The sequence below is a fragment of the Salvelinus fontinalis genome, chromosome 30 (genome assembly GCF_029448725.1).
Source record: "Salvelinus fontinalis isolate EN_2023a chromosome 30, ASM2944872v1, whole genome shotgun sequence".
In the NCBI taxonomy this organism is placed as follows: Eukaryota; Metazoa; Chordata; class Actinopteri; order Salmoniformes; family Salmonidae; genus Salvelinus; species Salvelinus fontinalis.
In genome coordinates, this window is record NC_074694.1 from 42,355,893 (window position 1) to 42,376,781 (window position 20,889).

At 42.4% G+C, this 20,889-nt stretch overlaps 1 protein-coding gene across 1 annotated transcript in view; it reads left to right on the top strand.

The window, feature by feature from the left end:
• The first annotated feature begins 220 nt into the window (after window positions 1-220).
• The window catches only part of LOC129828533 (transmembrane protein 150A-like), a 30,346-nt gene continuing 9,677 nt past the window's right edge, over window positions 221-20,889 (top strand). Inside the window, exons 1-3 of the mRNA XM_055889548.1 lie at window positions 221-342; window positions 446-513; window positions 17,243-17,370. Coding sequence (XP_055745523.1) covers window positions 221-342; window positions 446-513; window positions 17,243-17,370 — 318 coding nt within the window. The remainder of the gene's footprint in view (window positions 343-445; window positions 514-17,242; window positions 17,371-20,889) is intronic.

Here is a 20,889-nt window from a genome sequence, read left to right on the forward strand (position 1 = left end):
TTCTGTGCGCTGGTCAGTTTCATACTGTGGAATGTTTTTACCTGTGTGTGGGAAAGTGAGATTGTGTTTCTCCTATGTTTGGGTTTTCTCAATGTTCTTCACATTCCTTAATAATCTAAACTGACTTCCTCTCCTTGTCTTCTTCCCCTCATCTGCACTGATCTGAAAACACAGGATAAGTGAATGCAATGCGGTGGACACCTACTAGGACTTCAACACAATGAGTGCATATACAGAAAAGCAGACGAGAAAAGGAAGCCTCTTGAGAGTACTGAGATGCAGCCAATATATTCTCAACTGTGTGGCTGAGAATCTGCTCACCATGTTACCCATCTACATGAGGTGGTCTGTTGTCTCTGCCAGACTCTTCCCCAGGGGGAAACATGTCCGGGTCTGTTTCAGTGCCAAAAGGTTCAGACACTAAATCCCTCTGTTTCCATTGCAGTAAGTGTGGGACCGTGCCCCCGGAGAGTTGCTTCTTCAGCCTCATCTGCAGTACTGGATGCTTCATGGGTATGTACTAGAGGTCGACCGATTAATCGTAATGGCCGATTTAATTAGGGCCGATTTCAAGTTTTCATAACAATCGGAAATCTGTATTATTATTATTATATTTTTTTCTACACCTTTATTTAATCTTTATTTAACTAGACAAGTCAGTTAAGAACACATTCTTATTTTCAATGACGGCCTAGGAACGGTGGGTTAACTGCCTCGTTCAGGGGCAGAACGACAGATTTTTACCTTGTCAGCTCGGGGGATTCAATCTTGCAACCTTACAGTTAACTAGTCCAAAGCTCTAACCACCTGATTACAACACGAGGAGCCTGCCTGTTACGCGAATGCAGTAGAAGCCAAGTTAAGTTGCTAGCTAGCATTAAACTTATCTTATAAAAATAAATCAATCAATCATAATCACTAGTTAACTATATATGGTTGATGATATTACTAGTTTATCTAGCATGTCCTGCGTTGCATATAATCGATGCGGTGCGTATCGTTGCTCCAATGTGTACCTAACCAAAAACATCAATGCCTTTCTTAAAATCAATACACAGAAGTCTATATTTTTAAACCTGCATATTTAGCTAAAAGAAATCCAGGTTAGCAGGCAATATAAACCAGGTGAAATTGTGTCACTTCTCTTGCGTTCATTGCACGCAGAGTCAGTGTATATGCAACAGTTTGGGCCGCCTAATTTGCCAGAATTTTAAGTAGTTATGACATAACATTGAAGGTTGTGCAATGTAACCGGAATATTTAGACTTATGGATGCCACCCGTTAGATAAAATACGGAACGGTTCCGTATTTCACTGAAAGAATAAACGTCTTGTTTTCGAGGTGATAGTTTCCGGATTTGACCATATTAATGACCTAATGCTCGTATTTCTGTGTGTTATTATGTTATAACTAAGTCTATGATTTGATAGAGCAGTCTGACTGAGTTGTGGTAGGCAGCAGCAGGCACAAACAGCATTCATTCAAACAGCACTTTCCTGCGTTTTGCCAGAAGCTGTTCGCTATGCTTCAAGCCTATCAACTCCCGAGATTAGGCTGGTGTAACCAATGTGAAATGGCTAGCTAGTTAGCGGGGTGTGCGCTAATAGTGTTTCAAACGTCACTCGCTCTGAGACTTGGAGTAGTTATTCCCCTTGCGCTGCATGGGTAACGCTGCTTCGAGGGTGGCTGTTGTTGTTGTGTTCCTGGTTCGAGCCCAGGTAGGAGCGAGGAAAGGGATGGAAGCTATACTGTTACACTGGCAATACTAAAGTGCCTATAAGAACATCCAATAGTCAAAGGTTAATGAAATACAAATGGTATAGAGAGAAATAGTCCTATAATTCCTATAATAACTACAACCTAAAACTTCTTACCTGGGAATATTGAAGACTCATGTTAAAAGAAACCACCAGCTTTCATAAGTTCTCATGTTCTGAGCAAGGAACTTAAACGTTAGCTTTCTTACATGGCACATATTGCACTTTTACTTTCTTCTCCAACACTTTGTTTTTGCATTATTTAAACCAAATTGAACATGTTTCATTATTTACTTGAGGGTAAATTGATTTTATTGATGTATTATATTAAGTTAAAAATGTTAATTCAGTATTGTTGTAATTGTCATTATTACAAATAAAATAAAAAATTAATTGGCCTGATTAATCGGTATCGGCTTATTTTGGTCCTCGAATAATCGGTATCGGTATCGGCGTTGACAAATCATAATCGTTCGACCTCTAGTATGTATCAGTACATTTCCTGTTTATTTGGGGAAGGAAGAGTGATACTTCATTAAGTCCATTATGAGCTTGCAGTATCATAATTCTTAATGGACTGACTACTCTAAGACCAGTTAAAATGATTTGCCGGGCAGAAAGTTGTTATAGTTTGGATTACAATGCAGATCGATGACTACTTCTGATGATGGCTATCCACTTAGTCATACCTAGTACACTGTACATAACTGTCAGTATTTCTGTAGTTCTGTCATCCTCTTCTTATACTTTTACTGTAAAAGAGTGGCCTCACTGGGCCTCCCTAAATGTAGTTGTTAAAGCTCCAGGTCGATGTTTTTCCAGCTGTGACTGTGCTCTAACCAGTTCTCTGTTCCACAAACAGAAAGCTATGCCCGAACCCCTGCATGATCCCTGCTAACCCCTGTACTCCACTGTCTGAAAGGAGCACTTTTTGTATGTGTCCCCCACTCCAACCTCACGTGACCTAAAAGCAGCAGCCCGACCGTGGGCAACTACAGCAGTGCTGCTTCTTTGACACAGACTGTGCCTTTTTGGAATATTCAGCCTCAGAAGCCTTAACTGTTGAGGAATTTCCCAAATAAGGACTGGAGACCTTAAACCTACGATTAGCTTATTGAACCCTGTTCAAATAGTCTTTTTTCAGGTTGAATTATGTTACAGTATTTGCAATTGTATCATTTTTACGGTTGATCCACACAAACAAGTTTCTCCCCTCCCCAGTACAGTTAAAATGGCTGGTTTTGAAGTGATAATCAAACAGTACAGTACATGTAATATCCCCCACGGTTCAGTTTGTTTGAACAGGCCTCTCTTATGTCGAGTAGTGATTAGAGGAACTGCTTGCGGGTTGAAGAGCTAGTGATCACGTACTCTAACAGACTAAAAGAACACACCACTAAAAGCCACAAAGGGCTGGTTAGTGGTTTGATGGTCTTGAAATAATAATTACACTTTATGGTTATTCCTTTGGACCTTTGGAGGCCAGAGGGCATTGCTCACTGTGAGATATATCAGATAAGCTTAAACATGAACAAGTCTCTAAAGGCACATCTGTTTCCTATATGTTTTTTAAAGAGAAAACGCAAGAATTTGGAAACTTGTCATTAACCTGTCTCTGCTGTTTCTCTCTCTGTGTGTGTGTGTGTGTGTGTGTGTGTGTGTGTGTGTGTGTGTGTGTGTGTGTGTGTGTGTGTGTGTGTGTGTGTGTGTGTGTGTGTGTGTGTGTGTGTGTGTGTGTGTGTGTGTGTGTGTGTGTGTGTGTGTACCCGCACATTTATTTAACTTGTATTTAACTAGGCAAGTCGGTTAAGAACAAATTACTTACAATTACGGCCTACCAAAAAAGCAAAAGGCCTCCTGCCCCGCAGGAGGCCTTTTGGGATTAATAAAAAATAAATAAAAATATAGGACAAAATACACATCACGACAAGAGAGACAACACTACACAAACAACTACAATTACGGCCTACCAAAAAAGCAAAAGGCCTCCTGCGGGGATGGGATTGATAAAAAATAAATAAAAATATAGGACAAAATACACATCACGACAAGAGAGACAACACTACACAAAGAGAGACCTAAGACAACAACATCACAAGGCAGCAACACATGACAACACAGCATGGTAGCAACACAACATGACAACAACATGGTAGCAGCACAACATGGTAGCAGCACAAAACATGGTACAAACATTATTGGGCACAGACAACAGCACAAAGGGCAAGAAGGTAGAGACAACAATACATCACGCAAAGCAGCCACAACTGAGTGTCCATGATTGAGTCTTTGAATGAAGAGATGGATATAAAACTGTCCAGTTTGAGTGTTTGTTGCAGCTCGTTCCAGTCGCTGGCTGCAGCGATCTGAAAAGACGAGAGACCCAGGGATGAGTGTGCTTTGGGGACATTTAACAGAATGTGACTGGCAGAACGGATGTTGATGGCTGCAGTAGATATCTCAGATAGGGGGGAGTGAGGCCTGAGAGGGTTTTATAAATAAGCATCAACCAGTGGGTCTTGCGACGGGTATACAGAGATAACCAGTTTACAGAGGAGTATAGAGTGCAGTGATGCATTGGGGGCAAATCTGATAGCCGAATTGTAAAGAACATCTAGCCGCTCGAGGGCACCCTTACCTGCCAATCTATAAATTATGTCTCTGTAATCTAGCATGGGTAGGATGGTCATCTGAATCAAGGTTAGTTTGGCAGCTGGGGTGAAAGAGGAGCAATTACGATAGAGGAAACCAAGTCTAGATGTAACTTTATCCTGCAGCTTTGATATGTGCTGAGAAAAGGACAATGCACCATCTAGCCATACTCCCAAGTACTTGTGGTGACTACCTCAAGCTCTAAACCCTCAGAGGTAGTAATCACACCTGTGGGGAGAGGGGCATTCCTCTTACCAAACCACATGATCTTTGTTTTGGAGGTGTTCAGAACAAGGTTAAGGGTAGGGAAAGCTTGTTGGACACCAAGAAAGCTTTGTTGTTGAGCATTTAACACAAAATCCGGGGAGGGCCAGCTAAGTATAAGACTGTATCATCTGCATATAAATGGATTAGAGAATGTCCTACTGCCTGAGCTATGTTATTGATGTAAATTGAGAAGAGCGTGGGGCCTAGGATTGAACCTTGGGGTACAACCTTGTGGTGACAGGCAGTGGCTGAGAAAGCAGGTGTTCTGACTTTTTACACTGCACTCTTTGAGAGAGGTAGTTAGCAAACCAGGCCAAAGACCCCTCAGAGACACTAATACTCTTTAGCCGGCCCTCAAGAATAGAATGGTCTACCGCAGTGGTTCCAAAACGTTTTATAGTCCCTTACCCCTTCAAACATTCAACGTCCAACTGCGTACCACCTCTAGCACCAGGGTCAGCGCACTCTCAAATGTTGTTTTTTTGCCATCATTGTAAGCCTGTCACACACACTATGTATGATACATTTATTAAACATAAGAATGAGTGTGAGTTTGTGTCACAACTCGGCTCGTGGGAAGTGACAAAGAGCTCTTATAGAACCAGGGCACAAATAATAATATAATAATAATCCCTAATTCTGCTCTTTATTTAGCCATTTTACATATAAAACCTTATTTGTTTATAAAAAATTGTGAATAACCCACCACAGGTTAATGAGAAGGGTGTGCTTGAAAGGATGCACATAACTCTGCAGTGTTGGGTTGTACTGGAGAGAGTTTCAGTCTTAAATCATGTTCCACACACAGTCTGTGTCTGTATTTAGTTTTCATTCCAGTGAGGCCCGAGAATCCACTCTCACATAGGTACGTGGTTGCAAAGGGCATCAGTGTCTTAACAGTGCGTTTTCCAAGGCAAGAAACTCTGAGCACAGCCCTTTCCAGAAATCTGTCAGTGGCTTCTGATTAAATTCAATTTTCACAGAACCGCTTGTTGCAATTTCGATCAGGCTCTCTTGTTCAGATATCGGTAAGTGGACTGGAGGCAGGACATGAAAGGGATAACCAATCCAGTTGTTTGTGTCGTCCGTTTCGGGAAAGTACCTGCGTAATTGTTCACCCAGCTCACTCAGGTGCTTCGCTATATCACATTTGACATTGTCCGTAAGCTTGAGTTCATATGCACACAAAAAAATCATACAGTGATGGAATGACCTGTGTGTTGTCCTTGTTAATGCAGACAGAAAAGAGCTCCAACTTCTTAATCATAGCCTCAATTTTGTCCCACACATTGAATAGAGTTGTGGAAGGTCCCTGTAATCCTAGATTCAGATCATTCAGGCGAGGAAAAAACATCACCCAAATAGGGCAGTCGTGTGAGAAACTTGTCATCATGCCAGCGGTCAGACAATAAATGGTCAATAAAGAAAACTTTAAGCACATCTCTCAATAAAAAAACTGTCAATACTTTGCCCCTTGATAACCAGCAAGGTATGTCGTAAAAGCGTTACATGGTCGCTTCCCATATCATTGCATAATGGAGAAAATACACCAGAGTTCAAGGGCCTTGCTTTAACAAAGTTAACCATTTTCACTGTAGTGTCCAAAACGTCTTTCAAGCTGTCAGGCATTCCCTTGGCAGCAAGATCCTTTCAGTGGATGCTGCAGTGTACCCAAATGGCGTCGGGTGCAACTACTTGCACAAGCGTTACCACTCCACTATGTCGCCCTGTCATGGCTTTTGCACCATCAGTACAGATACCAACACATCTTGACCACCAAAGTTCATTAGATGTCACAAGCTGTCGAGTACTTTAACTATCCTCTCATGTTGTCCTGGTTTCCAGTGGTTTGCATAAGAGGATGTCTTCCTTAACTGACCCCCCATAAACATAACGGACATATACCAGGAGCTATGCCAGGCCCGCCACGTCTGTTGACTCATCCAGCTGTAACGCATATAATTCACTGCCTTGCATGCTAAGCAGTAATTGTTTCAAAACATCTCCTGCCATGTCACTGATGTGTCGTGAAACAGTGTTGTTTGATGAAGGCATTGTCTGTATAGTTTTATTGGCCTTTCCCCCAGCATTTTCCCAGCCATATGTGCGACAGCAGGAAGAATTAAGTCATCCACAATAGTATGGGGCCTGCCTGTCCTAGCCACTCGATAGCTCACCATATAAGACGCTTCTATCCCCTTCTTATTATTGGTGTCACGTTCCTGACCTTATTTCCTTTGTTTAGCCTTGATTAGTTGGTCAGGACGTGAGCTGGGTGGGCATTCTATGTTATGTGTTTCTATGTTGGGTTCATTGCATTAGCCTGATATGATTCTCAATCAGGGGCAGGTGTTTTACGTTTCCTCTGATTGAGAACCATATTAAGGTAGGCTGTTCTCACTGTTTGTTTGTGGGTGATTGTTCCTGTGTCAGTGTTTGTGCCACACGGGACTGTTTCGTTCGTTCGTTCGTTCGTTCATTCGTTCGTTCGTTCCTTCCTGTTCGTGCGTTCTTGTTTTATGTTCTCAAGTACAGGTCTGTTCACGTCGTTTTGTTATTTTGTATTTTGTCAAGTGTTCTTCGTGTTCGTCTTTCACAAATAAATATTCTATGGATACATACCACGCTGCATATTGGTCCGATCCTTGCTCATCCTCAGACGAGGAGGAGGACGAGCGTTACAATTGGTATCTATTGCTTTTATACATGTCTTACTACTTGAAAGTCGTCTTTATTGTAGCTCAAAAAGCTCCTGTGGCTTATTTTTCAAATTGTCATGGTTTGTTTCTAAATGTCTGCGCAAGAGTGAAGGTTTCCCGCGAGAGAGTGTGATTGGATGTTAAGTTAGGGGGGCAGCCCGACGCCGGTACACCTATGACAACATCCAGCTCAAGTGCAGGGCGCGAAATTCAAAATCTATTTTTTTTAAATATTTAACTTTCACACATTAACAAGTCCAATACAGCATTTGAAAGATAAACATCTTGTCAATCCAGCCAACATGTCCGATTTTTTAAATGTTTTACAGAGAAAACACCACATATATTTATGTTAGCTCACCACCAAATAAAAAAGAGGACAGACATTTTTCACAGCACAAGTAGGATGCAAGTAGCATGCACAAGCCAACCTAACTAACCTAGAACCAACATAAATAACCTAGAAAAAACTACCTCAGATGACAGTCCTATAACATGTTACACAATAAATCTATGTTTTGTTCAAAAAATGTGCATATTTTAGTTATAAATCAGTTTTACATTACTGCTCCCATCATAGCTACAGTCTGAAATCGCACGGGAGTAGCCAGAGAAAATACAGACACCAACGTCAACTACTAATTATACATCATAAAACATTTCAGAAAAATATATGGTGGATAGCTAATGAAAGACAAAGATCGTGTGAATAGAGACAATATTTCCGATTTTTGAAGTGTTTTACAGCGAAAACACAATATATCGTTATATTAGCTTACTACATTAGCTAGCACACGGCAGCATTGATTCTAGTCAAACGGTAGCATAGCACAGTTCGACAGATATATGAAAAAGCATCCCAAATTGGGTCCTTATCTTTGTTGATATTCCATCAGAATGTTGTAAAGGGGTCCATTGTCCAGTACAGTCTTTGTTTGGGATCCAGAACGAACTATTTCCCTCTTGAATTAGCAAGCACACTGGCCGTGCGGCGCTAACCTCTCTTTCTTCAAACAATTCTTCCAAAGCATCACGTCTAAAGTCCAGAATAAATTTCAATAATATAATTAAACTATATTGAAAAAACATACTTTAGGATGATTTTGTGACATGTATCAAATAATATCGAAGCCAGAGATCATATTCACCTTTAACGAGCGTTGTGCAGGAGCCGAGTCCATGTTCTACTTCGTGACCAGAAAAAAAAATTTGGTGCGCAGGTCTCACTCCAAGATGTTGTGTTCAGTCCCTGGACGAGATATTCAAGTCCTTTCTGCTCTCACTTCCGCATGACACCCAGAGGAAGGCGTATGACGTGTTTCTACAGTCCTAAGTGACATGACCTTTTATAGACAAGCTCTTAAAGAGAGACCTCGCATTTGGAAATCTCAATTCCGGATAGGAAATGGGCTGTAAAAATAGTTCTGTTCCACTTAGAGAAATAATTCAAACGTTTTTAGAAACTAGAGACTGTTTTCTATCCAATAGTAGTAAATATATGCATATTGTAAGAGCAAAAATTGATTAAGAGGCCGTTTGAAAATGTGCACATATTTTCCAGTTTTTCAATACGCCCCCTGCAGCCATAAGAAGTTAATTATTTGACTAGGCTACCTGTATTTCATATTGTGTTGTTATTTCACTGAACACTAGATGGTTTAATTTTATTTTTGGCAGTGAAACGAGGATACTCAGACGAGGAAAAAAAACTCACCCAAATGTATAGTCCCATTGTAAAATATAAATGTACTGTTTAAAAAAATATATATATACACTGCTCAAAAAAATAAAGGGAACACTAAAATAACACATCCTAGATCTGAATGAATGAACTATTCTTATTAAAAACTTTTTTCTTTACATAGTTGAATGTGCTGACAACAAAATCACACAAAAATGATCAATGGAAATCAAATTTATCAACCCATGGAGGTCTGGATTTGGAGTCACACTCAAAATTAAAGTGGAAAACCACACTACAGGCTGATCGAACTTTGATGTAATGTCCTTAAAACAAGTCAAAATGAGGCTCAGTAGTGTGTGTGGCCTCCACGTGCCTGTATGACCTCCCTACAACGCCTGGGCATGCTCCTGATGAGGTGGCGGATGGTCTCCTGAGGGATCTCCTCCCAGACCTGGACTAAAGCATCCGCCAACTCCTGGACAGTCTATGGTGCAACGTGGCGTTGGTGGATGGAGCGAGACATGATGTCTCAGAAGTGCTCAATTGGATTCAGGTCTGGGGAACGGGCGGGCTAGTCCATAGCATCAATGCCTTCCTCTTGCAGGAACTGCTGACACACTCCAGCCACATGAGGTCTAGCATTGTCTTGCATTAGGAGGAACCCAGGGCCAACCGCACCAGCATATGGTCTCACAAGGGGTCTGAGGATCTCATCTCGGTACCTAATGGCAGTCAGGCTACCTCTGGCGAGCACATGGAGGGCTGTGCGGCCCCCCAAAGAAATGCCACCCCACACCATTTTATTTATTTTTATTTTTATTTTACCGTTATTTTACCAGGTAAGTTGACTGAGAACACGTTCTCATTTGCAGCAACGACCTGGGGAATAGTTACAGGGGAGAGGAGGGGGATGAATGAGCCAATTGTAAACTGGGGATTATTAGGTGACCATGATGGTTTGAGGGCCAGATTGGGAATTTAGCCAAACCGGTCACCATGACTGACCCATCGCCAAACCGGTCATGCTGGAGGATGTTGCAGGCAGCTGAACATTCTCCACGGCGTCTCCAGACTGTCACGTCTGTCACATGTGCTCAGTGTGAACCTGCTTTCATCTGTGAAGAGCACAGGGCGCCAGTGGCGAATTTGCCAATCTTGGTGCTCTCTGGCAAATGCCAAACGTCCTGCACGGTGTTGGGCTGTAAGCACAACCCCCACCTGTGGACGTCGGGCCCTCACACCACCCTCATGGAGTCTGTTTCTGACCGTTTGAGCAGACACATGCACATTTGTTGCCTGCTGGAGGTCATTTTGCAGGGCTCTGGCAGTGCTCCTCCTGCTCCTTCTTGCTCAAAGGCGGAGGTAGCGGTCCTGCTGCTGGGTTGTTGGCCTCCTCCACGTCTCCTGATGTACTGGCCTGTCTCCTGGTAGCGCCTCCATGCTCTGGACACTACGCTGACAGACACAACCTTCTTGCCACAGCTTGCATTGATGTGCCATCCTGGATGAGCTGCACTACCTGAGCCACTTGTGTGGGTTGTAGACTCTGTCTCATGCTACCACTAGAGTGAAAGCACCGCCAGCATTCAAAAGTGACCAAAACATCAGCCAGGAAGCATAGGAACTGAGAAGTGGTCTGTGGTCACCACCTGCAGAACCACTCCTTTATTGGGGGTGTCTTGCTAATTGCCTATAATTTCCACCTGTTGTCTATTCCATTTGCACAACAGCATGTGACATTTATTGTCAATCAGTGTTGCTTCCTAAGTGGACAGTTTGATTTCACAGAAGTGTGATTGACTTGGAGTTACATTGTGTTGTTTAAGTGTTCCCTTTATTTTTTTGAGCAGTGTATATATATATTTTATTCAAAGAAAAATGTGAATCACATTTTTATTTGGCATACCCCCGATGGCATTGTTGTCACGTTCCTGACCTGTTTTCTGTTGTTTGGTATGTGTTTAATTGGTCAGGGCGTGAGTTTTGGGTGGGTAGTCTATGTTATGTGTTTTCTATGTTGGGTTAATGGGTTGCCTGGTATGGCTCTCAATTAGAGGCAGGTGTTTGGCGTTTCCTCTGATTGAGAGTCATATTAAGGTAGGTTGTTTCACATTGTTTGTTTGTGGGTGGTTGTCTTCCGTGTCAGTACATGTTACCACACGGGACTGTTTCGGTTTGTCTGTTCCTGTTCGTGTGTTCTTCGTTTCATGTAAGTTCGTAAGTTTAGGTCTGTTTAGTTCGTTTTGTTATTTTGTATTTCTAAAGTGTTATTTCGTGTTTCGTCGTTTTGTCTAATAAATCATTATGTCCACATACCTCGCTGCGTGTTGGTCTGATCCATGCTCCTCCTCATCCGAGGAGGAGGAATATGACGACGATCGTTACAATTGTGCGTACCCCTGGGAGTTTGGGAATACCTGGTCTACCGTATCAAAAGATTTGGCCAATAAAAATAGCAGGACAACATTGCTTAGAATCAAGGGCAATGGTGACATCATTGAGGACCTTTAAGGTTGCAGTGACACATCCATAACCTAAGCGGAAACCAGATTGCATACCAGGGAGAATACTATAGACATCAAGAAAGCCAGTCAGTTGATTATTGACAAGTTTTTCCAACACTTTTGATAAACAGGGCAAAATAGAAATAGGCCTATAACAGTTTCTTTTTGGTTTTTTTTAAAGAGGGAAAACAGTTGGGGCTAGTCTCATTAGAAGGGGTGAGAGATGGACGGGCAAGGAGGCATGGCTGAGTCAAATAGGAATCCTGACTTAATGAAGTGGTGATTAAAGAGCTCAGCGATGTGCTTCTTGTCAGTAACAACCACATCATCAACATTAAGGGACAAGGGCAGCTGTGAGGAGGATGGTTTATTCTCCAGGTCTTTAACCGTTTTCCAGAACTTCTTGGGGTTAGACCCACAGAGAGAGATCTACTCCTTTTTATTTATTTCTTTATTTCACCTTTATTTAACCAGGTAGGCAAATTGAGAACACGTTCTCATTTACAATTGCGACCTGGCCAAGATAAAGCAAAGCAGTTCGACACATACAACACATAGTTGCACATGGAGTAAAACAAACATACAGTCAATAATACAGTGAAAAATAAGTCTATATACAATGTGAGCAAGTGAGGTGAGATAAGGGAGGTGAAGGCAAATAAAATATATATATAAATAAAAATAATAAAAAAGGCCATGGTGGCGAAGTAAATACAATATAGCAAGTAAAAAAACACTGGAATGGTTGGTTTGCAGTGGAAGAAGGTGCAAAGTAGAGATAGACATACTGGGGTGCAAAGGAGCAAAATAAATAAATACAGTAGGTAAAGAGGTAGTTGTTTGGGCTAAATTATAGATGGGCTATGTACAGGTGCAGTAATCTCTGAGCTGCTCTGACAGCTGGTGCTTAAAGCTAGTGAGGGAGATAAGTGTTTCCAGTTTCAGAGATTTTTGTAGTTCGTTCCAGTCATTGGCAGCAGAGAACTGGAAGGAGAGGCGGCCAAAGGAAGAATTGGTTTTGGGGGTGACCAGAGAGATATACCTTGGGTCAAGAGTGTATCCCCCTTTGAAGAGGGGGATGACCGCAGCTGCTTTACAATCTTTGGGAATCTCAGACGACACGAAAGAGAGGTTGAAAAGGCTGGTAATATGGGTGGCAACAATTTCAGCAGATAGTTTTAGAAAGAAAGGGTCCAGATTATCTAGCCCGGCTGATTTGTAAGGGTCCAGATTTTGCAGCTCTTTCAGAACATCAGCTGACTCTATTTGGGAGAAAGAGAAATGGGGAAGGCGTGGGCGAGTAGCAGAGGGGAGGGCAGTGCTGTTGACCGGGGTAGGGGTAGCCAGGTGGAAAGCATTGCCAGCCGTAGAAAAATGCTTATTGAAATTCTCAATTATAGTGGATTTGTCGGTGGTGACAGTGTTTCCTATCTTCAGTGCAGTTGGAAGCTGGGTGGAGGTGTTCTTATTCTCCATGGACTTTACAGTGTCCCAGAACTTTTTTGAGTTTGTGTTGTAGGAAGCAAATTTCTGCTTGAAAAAGCTAGCCTTGGCTTTTCTAACTGCCTGTGTATATTGGTTTCTAGCTTCCCTGAAAAGTTGCATATCACGGGGGCTGTTCGATGCTAATGCAGAACGCCATAGGATGTTTTTCTGTTGGTTAAGGGCAGTCAGGTCAGGAGAGAACCAAGGGCTATATCTGTTCCTGGTTCTAAATTTCTTGAATGGGCTATGCTTATTCAAGATGGTGAGGAAGGCATTTAAAAAAAATGACCAGGCATCCTCTACTGACGGGATGAGATCAATATCCTTCCAGGAAACCTCGGCCAGGTCGATTAGAAAGGCCTGCTCGCTGAAGTGTTTCAGGGAGCGTTTGACAGTGATGAGTGGAGGTCGTTTGACCGCTGACCCATTACGGATGCAGGCAATGAGGCAGTGATCGCTGAGATCTTGGTTGAAAACAGCAGAGGTGTATTTGGAGGGCAAGTTGGTTAGGATGATATCTATGAGGGTACCCGTGTTTACGGAATTGGGGTGGTACCTGGTAGGTTCATTGATAATTTGTGTGAGATTGAGTGCATCAAGCTTAGATTGTAGGATGGCTGGGGTGTTAAGCATGTTCCAATTTAGGTCGCCTAGCAGCACGAGCTCTGAAGATAGATGGGGGGCAATCAGTTCACATATGGTGTCCAGAGCACAGCTGGGGGCAGAGGGTGGTCTATAGCAGGCGGCAACAGTGAGAGACTTGCTTTTAGAGAGGTGGATTTTTAAAAGTAGAAGTTCAAATTGTTTGGGTACAGACCTGGATAGTAAAACAGAACTCTGCAGGCAATCCTTGCAGTAGATTGCAACACCGCCCCCTTTGGCCGTTCTATCTTGTCTGAAAATCTTGTAGTTAGGGATGAAAATGTCAGAATTTTTGGTGGTCTTCCTAAGCCAGGATTCAGACACGCCTAAAACATCTGGGTTGGCAGAGTGTGCTAAAGCAGTGAACAAAACAAACTTAGGGAGGAGGCTTCTAATGTTAACATGCATGAAACCAAGGCTATTACGGTTACAGAAGTCATCAAAAGAGAGCGCCTGGGGAATAGAAGTGGAGCTAGGTACTGCAGGGCCTGGATTCACCTCTACATCACCAGAGGAACAGAGGAGGAGTAGGATAAGGGTACGGCTAAAAGCTATGAGAATTGGTCGTCTAGAACGTCTAGAACAGGGAGTAAAAGGAAGTTTCTGGGGGCGATGAAATAGCTTCAAGGAATAATTTACAGATAAAGGTATGGTAGGATGTGAATACAGTGGAGGTAAACCTAGGTAATGAGTGATGATGAGAGAGATATTGTCTCTAGAAACATCATTGAAACCAGGTGATGTCATCGCATATGTGGGTGGTGGAACTGAAAGGTTGGATATATAGTGAGCAGGGCTAGAGGCTCTACAGTGAAATAAGCCAATAAACACTAACCAGAACAGCAATGGACAAGGCATATTTACATTAAGGAGAGGCATGCTTAATCGAGTGATCATAAGGGTCCAGTGAGTAGAGGTTGGTTGGGGTCACGGCGATCCAGACAGCTGGCCGGGTAGCTGGCTATCGGTAGCAAGATAACATAGGATGGAGGTCTATTTTTTATTTTTATTTTTATTATTTTTATTTCTTTGTCACCTCGTGCGTTTCCGTCGGTAGATTAGTGGGGTTCCGTGTGGTAGAGGGGATCGATCCAATTGGCAAAATAGATATAGTGACCCAAGAAAAAAAAAAAAAAAATTGTCCGATATACTTATTCAGATAGCAGCCGATAAGACAGCTAATGATTAGCAGATGGGTATTCGGAAAAGTCGCAATGGAAAAGCCTGTTGAAACAACCTCGGACAATTACGTCGGCAGACCAGTCGTGATGGATCGGCGGGGCTCCGTGTCGGCAATAAAGGGTCCAGTCCAATTGGCAAAAGAGGTATTGTAGCCCAAGAATTTGCTGGTAGACCTCTTCGGCTAGCCGGCAGATGGGCCTAGCTCGAGGCAAACTGGTGCTTGTTTCGGGACAGAGATGTTAGCCAGTAGTAGCCACTCGGTTGCAGCTAGCTAGCTGCGATGATCCGGTGTAATTGTCCAGAGCTTGCGTCAGGAATCCTGTGATGTGGTCGAGAAAAAGCAGTCCTATATGCTCTGGGTTGATATCGCGCCTGCAGACTGGCAGGTATTGGCCCGAGCTGAAGCTGGCTGGTGTCCGAGTTAAGGGTGAAGACCGCAGCAGTGGCTAACTGACTACTAGCTAGTTATCTGGCTAGCTTCTGATTGGGGTTACGGTTCTAAGTATAAAAAAAAATAGCAGATCCGTACCACATTGGGTGAGGCGGGTTGCAGGAATGTATATTCAGTTCCTAGATGGAAAGTGAAATTAAAATATATTCGAAATGTATACGAAAAATACGAGGACTATTTACGCGGGACAAGACGGGACAAGACAAACACACGTCCGACTGCTACGCCATCTTGAAAGTGTAATGTGTCCTTAAAGTCACTAACTTTGGCTTTCCGGATAGCCTGAGAGCACTTATTTCTCATTTACCTGAACGAGAGCCAGTCAGCCTGAATATGCGTGTGCCGAGCCTTTCGCCAAATGCAATTCTTGAGGTGGAGTAACTCTGCAAGATCACAGTCGAACCAGGGGCTGAACCTGTTTTTAATTCAAATGTTCTTTATGGGGGGTGCTTGTTAAAAATACCACTGAAAATATAAAAAAAGAAGTCCAAGCGTCTTCGACAGAGGGGATCAAGCTGATTATATAGCATTTTACAGAGGCCAGTTCATGAAGGAAGGCTTGCTCATGAAAGTTTTTTTAGCAAGCGTCGATGACAAATCAGGACAGGTTGTTTCACTGATCAGCCATTACGAACACAGGCTGAAAACAGTGATCACCATGGTCATAAGAGAAAACACCAAACTTTTCTGAAAGCTCATGGTTTGTTATGTGGTATGTAGCCAGTAATACATCATCATAGTCAACATCTTGGAAAATATTTTGCAGCTTACAGTAGAAGCAAAGAATTGAGTGAATTTGAATTGGATTTACAAACATTCACTCCTTGGGTCGAGAACACAGTGTTCTGATCAGTTGCACATCTACAGTACTTCAAATATTTTAATGACCTGTTGAAAGCATAAACAAACACAGTATGGCAAGCAGAACCTGTGAGGTAATTCAGTACTGTGAGAACCATTTCTTAACCCTTTTAAAACCAGGCAGGTCAGAGGTCAGAGAGAAAAGGACAGGGTCATGTTTACTGTTCTTTTAGCAGGCGTTGAGCGTACTCTAACAGTGAAACTGTATTCTTTGTTTTACTTACTACAGGTGACACACATACATACACACACACACACACACACACCTTGGAAATCTCCCACACATCAAAGCTTTCCTCAGATGAGATGAGAAGAATGGTCATGTCTGAAACCCCACTAACCACAAAGTAGATTCTAACTGGTGAATTTGCCTAAAAATCACTACCAAACAGGGATTTTTATAGCATTATCCGCTGTATTATCAAAGAACAGCCCGTGTTCTCACTGACGACACACACATCTTTACACACTCACTCGCTTGGCGGTGATATGGACACCAGATGTGAACACCACCATGTGCATCCAATGGAATTGTGGGAGAACGGTTTGCTGTTCTTGGAAGTGTTGTGTGAATGCAGAGAAGCCTTCATTGGGCAGCTTGGTAAACAGCCGTTAGGAATTGGCACACAACGTGGTTTCCAGTTGTTAACAACTTGGCAAAGCTTGCACGTCTTGGCCCTAGTGATGTCTTGGCCCTCTATCATCTTTTCCATCTTGCAACTCACAACCAAAAGTGGGGGAATATGTAGTGGATTGGGAAGAAGATGTACAGTACAAGGTTACTCCCTACCCCCACCTCTCTGATTCAGAGGGGTTGGGTTAAATGTGGAAGACACATTTCAGTTGAATGCATTCAGTTGTACAACTGACTAGGTATCCCCCTTTCCTTTACTCTGCAAGTGGCACATATAGAGTTTTGTTTGATGTTACTTCCATGCTCTAGCAGATTTGATAGTGAACCGTCAACAGATGAGTGGCTCTCTCTGTTTGATAGTTAGGTGAAAATTAAAATCTTTGTTTTTTTCTTCATCTTATCCCTCTCTCCTCCCTCCCCCAGTGATGTTGATAGGACTGCTGCGGTATGCCCACGTCATAGAGAAGCACCAGAACTGTGTCCTCAACACGACCAGCCTCTCCACTGGCTGGATCTGTGCTGCAGGACTCATCGTGGTGGGCAACTTCCAGGTAAGAACAGTAGTGACGTCAATTCCACAGTGGAGCATCTCTCTCACTAAGCTCTTGAGAGGTGTAGGATGAACGTGAAATGTGCTTATTAACTGTTAGAGGCCTGTGCTCAGGTTTGACCACTGTATAGGCTGTGTAGGCTACTGTCGGTGGTATAGTAGATAGTAACAAGATTCAACTCCACACTTCTAAACTAAGACAGCATGTCCATTTTATGTATGATTGCATACAATTTTATTACAGTATTACATACGTAGATAGTTACTTTTATTTTCAAAAAGGCACTTGTAATCATTATCTTAGCCTGTGGGATTTTCACTACATCCGGGCATTGTAAATTACAATTACTTTATTGAAGCCTTGCCAAGTGTTTGATGTTCCCAGTAAGCTGGAGTTCCCTCAGGTGCGGTTTAGTAACTCTGAGGGGGAATTTTGTTGCTGCATGGCCCATTACACATATTTGGATTATGAACATAATTTAAAAGGTTCAATAAATTACAAAAATATTTTCATGACAATTTTCATATAATGGCAAAAATAAATGGAAATAGTCTCCTCTGGGTGCTCTGTACTGTATAGTAAACCTGCTTATTTAGTAAACATGCTTCTTTGACAGCTAGCTGACCCCTATGCAGGTTGATGAACTGCATGAAGTGTTTTGTAGGTGGGTGCCATGGCAACACAAGGTCTCCTTGGCCTCTTTCTAACATACTGGTAACTGCCATAATAAAGGAAACACCAACATAACGTGTCTTAAAGGGCATTTGGGCCACCACAAGCTGCCAGAACAGCTCCAATGTTCCTTGGCCAACCAGGTCATCCGTGAATACAAGTAATTATTCAAAGGCTATCCATGTCTGAGGACGTCGGCAGACGTGAAAACGGGTCAACCTATGACTTCAAGTAGGTTTCTGTTTTATTAGGGCCTTATGGACATGGATGGTGGATGGGCATAAGCATCTGATTCAAAAGGTTGCAAGTTCAAATCCAGCGATAGAAAGTGCAATTAAGGTTAAGTTTAGTCATTATCTCAGAATTTTTAAGGTTAGGCATTAACTCTAAATGGTTAAGGTAAAGTTTAAGGTTTGGGTTAGGATTGCAAGTTCAAATCCAGCGATAAAAATGTGTTTTTTACATTTTTGTTTTAAGCCTTTCCCAAACCTTAACCCTCATCATAACCATTCGGCGTTAATGCCTAAACTTAACCTTAAACACTTCAAAATTTGACATTTGCAACAATTTCAAAATATGATGTTTGAACATCTAATTTTACATGAGACTGTGAGAGCTTGGCATAGATCCTACGAGTCTCTGGAACTCTATTGGAGGGATGCGACACCATTCTTCCCCGAGAAATTCCATAAATTGGTTGTTTTGTTGATGGTGGTGGAAAAAGCTGTCTCAGGCGTCACTCTAGCATTTCCAATAAGTTTAATTGGGTTGAGATCTGGTGACTGAGACACACACACATACAGTACACACACACCACAGGAGGTTGGTGGCACCTTAATTGGGGAGGACGGGCTCGTGGTAATGGCTGGAGCAGAATAAGTGGAATGGTATCAAAAACATCAAACACATGATTTCCACGTGTTTTATGCCATTCCAGTTGCACCATTCCAGCCATTATTATGAGCCATCTTCCCCTCAGCAGCCTCCACTGACACACACACACTCTTTAAACCCCCATACTCATTAGAGAACCCCCCTTTCAGTCACTGAGATCTCTTCTTCTAGCCATGGTATCCCAACAATTGGGCAACTGAGCATTTCTATACATTACCCTAAGCATGATGGGATGTTAATTGCTTAAGTAACTCAGGAACCACACGTGTGGAAGCACCTGCTTTTAATGAACTTTGTATCCCTCATTTACTCAAGTGGTTCCTTTATTTTGGCATTTACCTGTAGGTAGATTACCTTCTCTTCTCAAGCAGTCCATTTCCAACATCACATGCTGATTCCGAAGAACATCCCTAGCTGTCTGTTACTTTAAACCAAGGCCCACATTTGTGGTGCGAAGCGAGCCTATAAATCATTCCCCCTCAAGTTCTGATTTCCTGACTGTAGAATGACGGAGGGGAGGAGAGAATACATTTTCCTCCTAACTAGTATCATCCCTACAGCCTGGATCTCCAGCTATGTGAACTCTGGGTGCTCCACAGCCTGGCTTTGAGTGCAGTCTCGTTCAGTAACACATTGTCCTGTTGTGGTCTTTCAGCACGTCTGATCCCCATCTCCCCCACAGCTACTCATCTCTTTGTAGGTCTTCCAAACACATCTCTCTTGGTGTTCTTGGAGATAGTCAGTTTGAGGCAGGCCTTTGGAAAGATCTTGTAAACATGAAGCTTTGGCAAGCTGCTGCGTTCCTAGGCTTCTTGAGGTCAATCTCAGGACTTGGGCTCTTGTGACAGGGATAGTTGTCCTTATTTTACCTACTGCCCTAAAGAAGAGGCCCATCCCTGGGAAAATAAGGCCCATCATACATGGCTAGGGAAACCATGAAGTAATACAGACACTCTGAATGCAGATTTAGATAGGAGAGTTTATTTTGATCCCAGTCACACTCTATTCCCAGGGTTCTGAGGTTCTGTACGTGTGATTAGTGTGATGGACAGGAGAGTGGCTGATCGACAATGTTTGTGATGTACTACAAATCACAGGTTGTTTTGTATTCACTTCAAATTAGAGCAGTGGGTAAGGACTGAGCCAGACAAAGATCTATTTACACTCTCCATGCACACAAACACACACACACACACACACACACACACACACACACACAGTGGTGACTTGTCATTCAGATGCTCCAGTTTTGCACGTTATTTTGGCATTAATGCGTCAAACATTAGTTTGCAAACAATGTAAAAAAAAAATAGATATGGTCTAACTTTTGCTTTCTTGAGTAAGGCAGCACCAAAATGCAGGTGTTTCAGCCTAGCTCAGTGCTTTCTGTTGTGGTGGGTCAGCCAGTGGAAAAAACAGAGCGTAGGGGTTGATAATGTTCTCTAGTTGCGTCGTGATTGTGTTCTGTGTGTGTTCTGTCACTCGTGGGGACATTACGTCACCGCAAGATCTACGAGGAGAGCTTGAAAATTCATACACCTTACTATAGGTTCTGCCATAGATTTATATTAGATAGACGTGCCCATCCAAGAAGGCTGAAGGTCATTGGCCACAGATAAAATTCTGTGAAATCACATATCTACCGTAGCTTTGATTGGACTGATCATGTCAACAACATACTTCAAAATCTTAGCTAGCAAGCTAGACAAGCAGTCATCATCATGAATCAAGTCGACAATCTACTGGCAAATCCTTTTCAATGACTGTCAAATGCCTAATTAAATAGTTAACTAGTTAAAGGTTCAATTAAAAATAAATATGAAGAGAAATTATAGATAACTTTTCGGTGCTCATCGGCCATTGGACATAAACATTACAAGTTGGAAATCACAAATTCAACAATGAGTGGTTTGGAAGGAATCAGTGGCTAACTGCAAGCATTGAAAATTAATC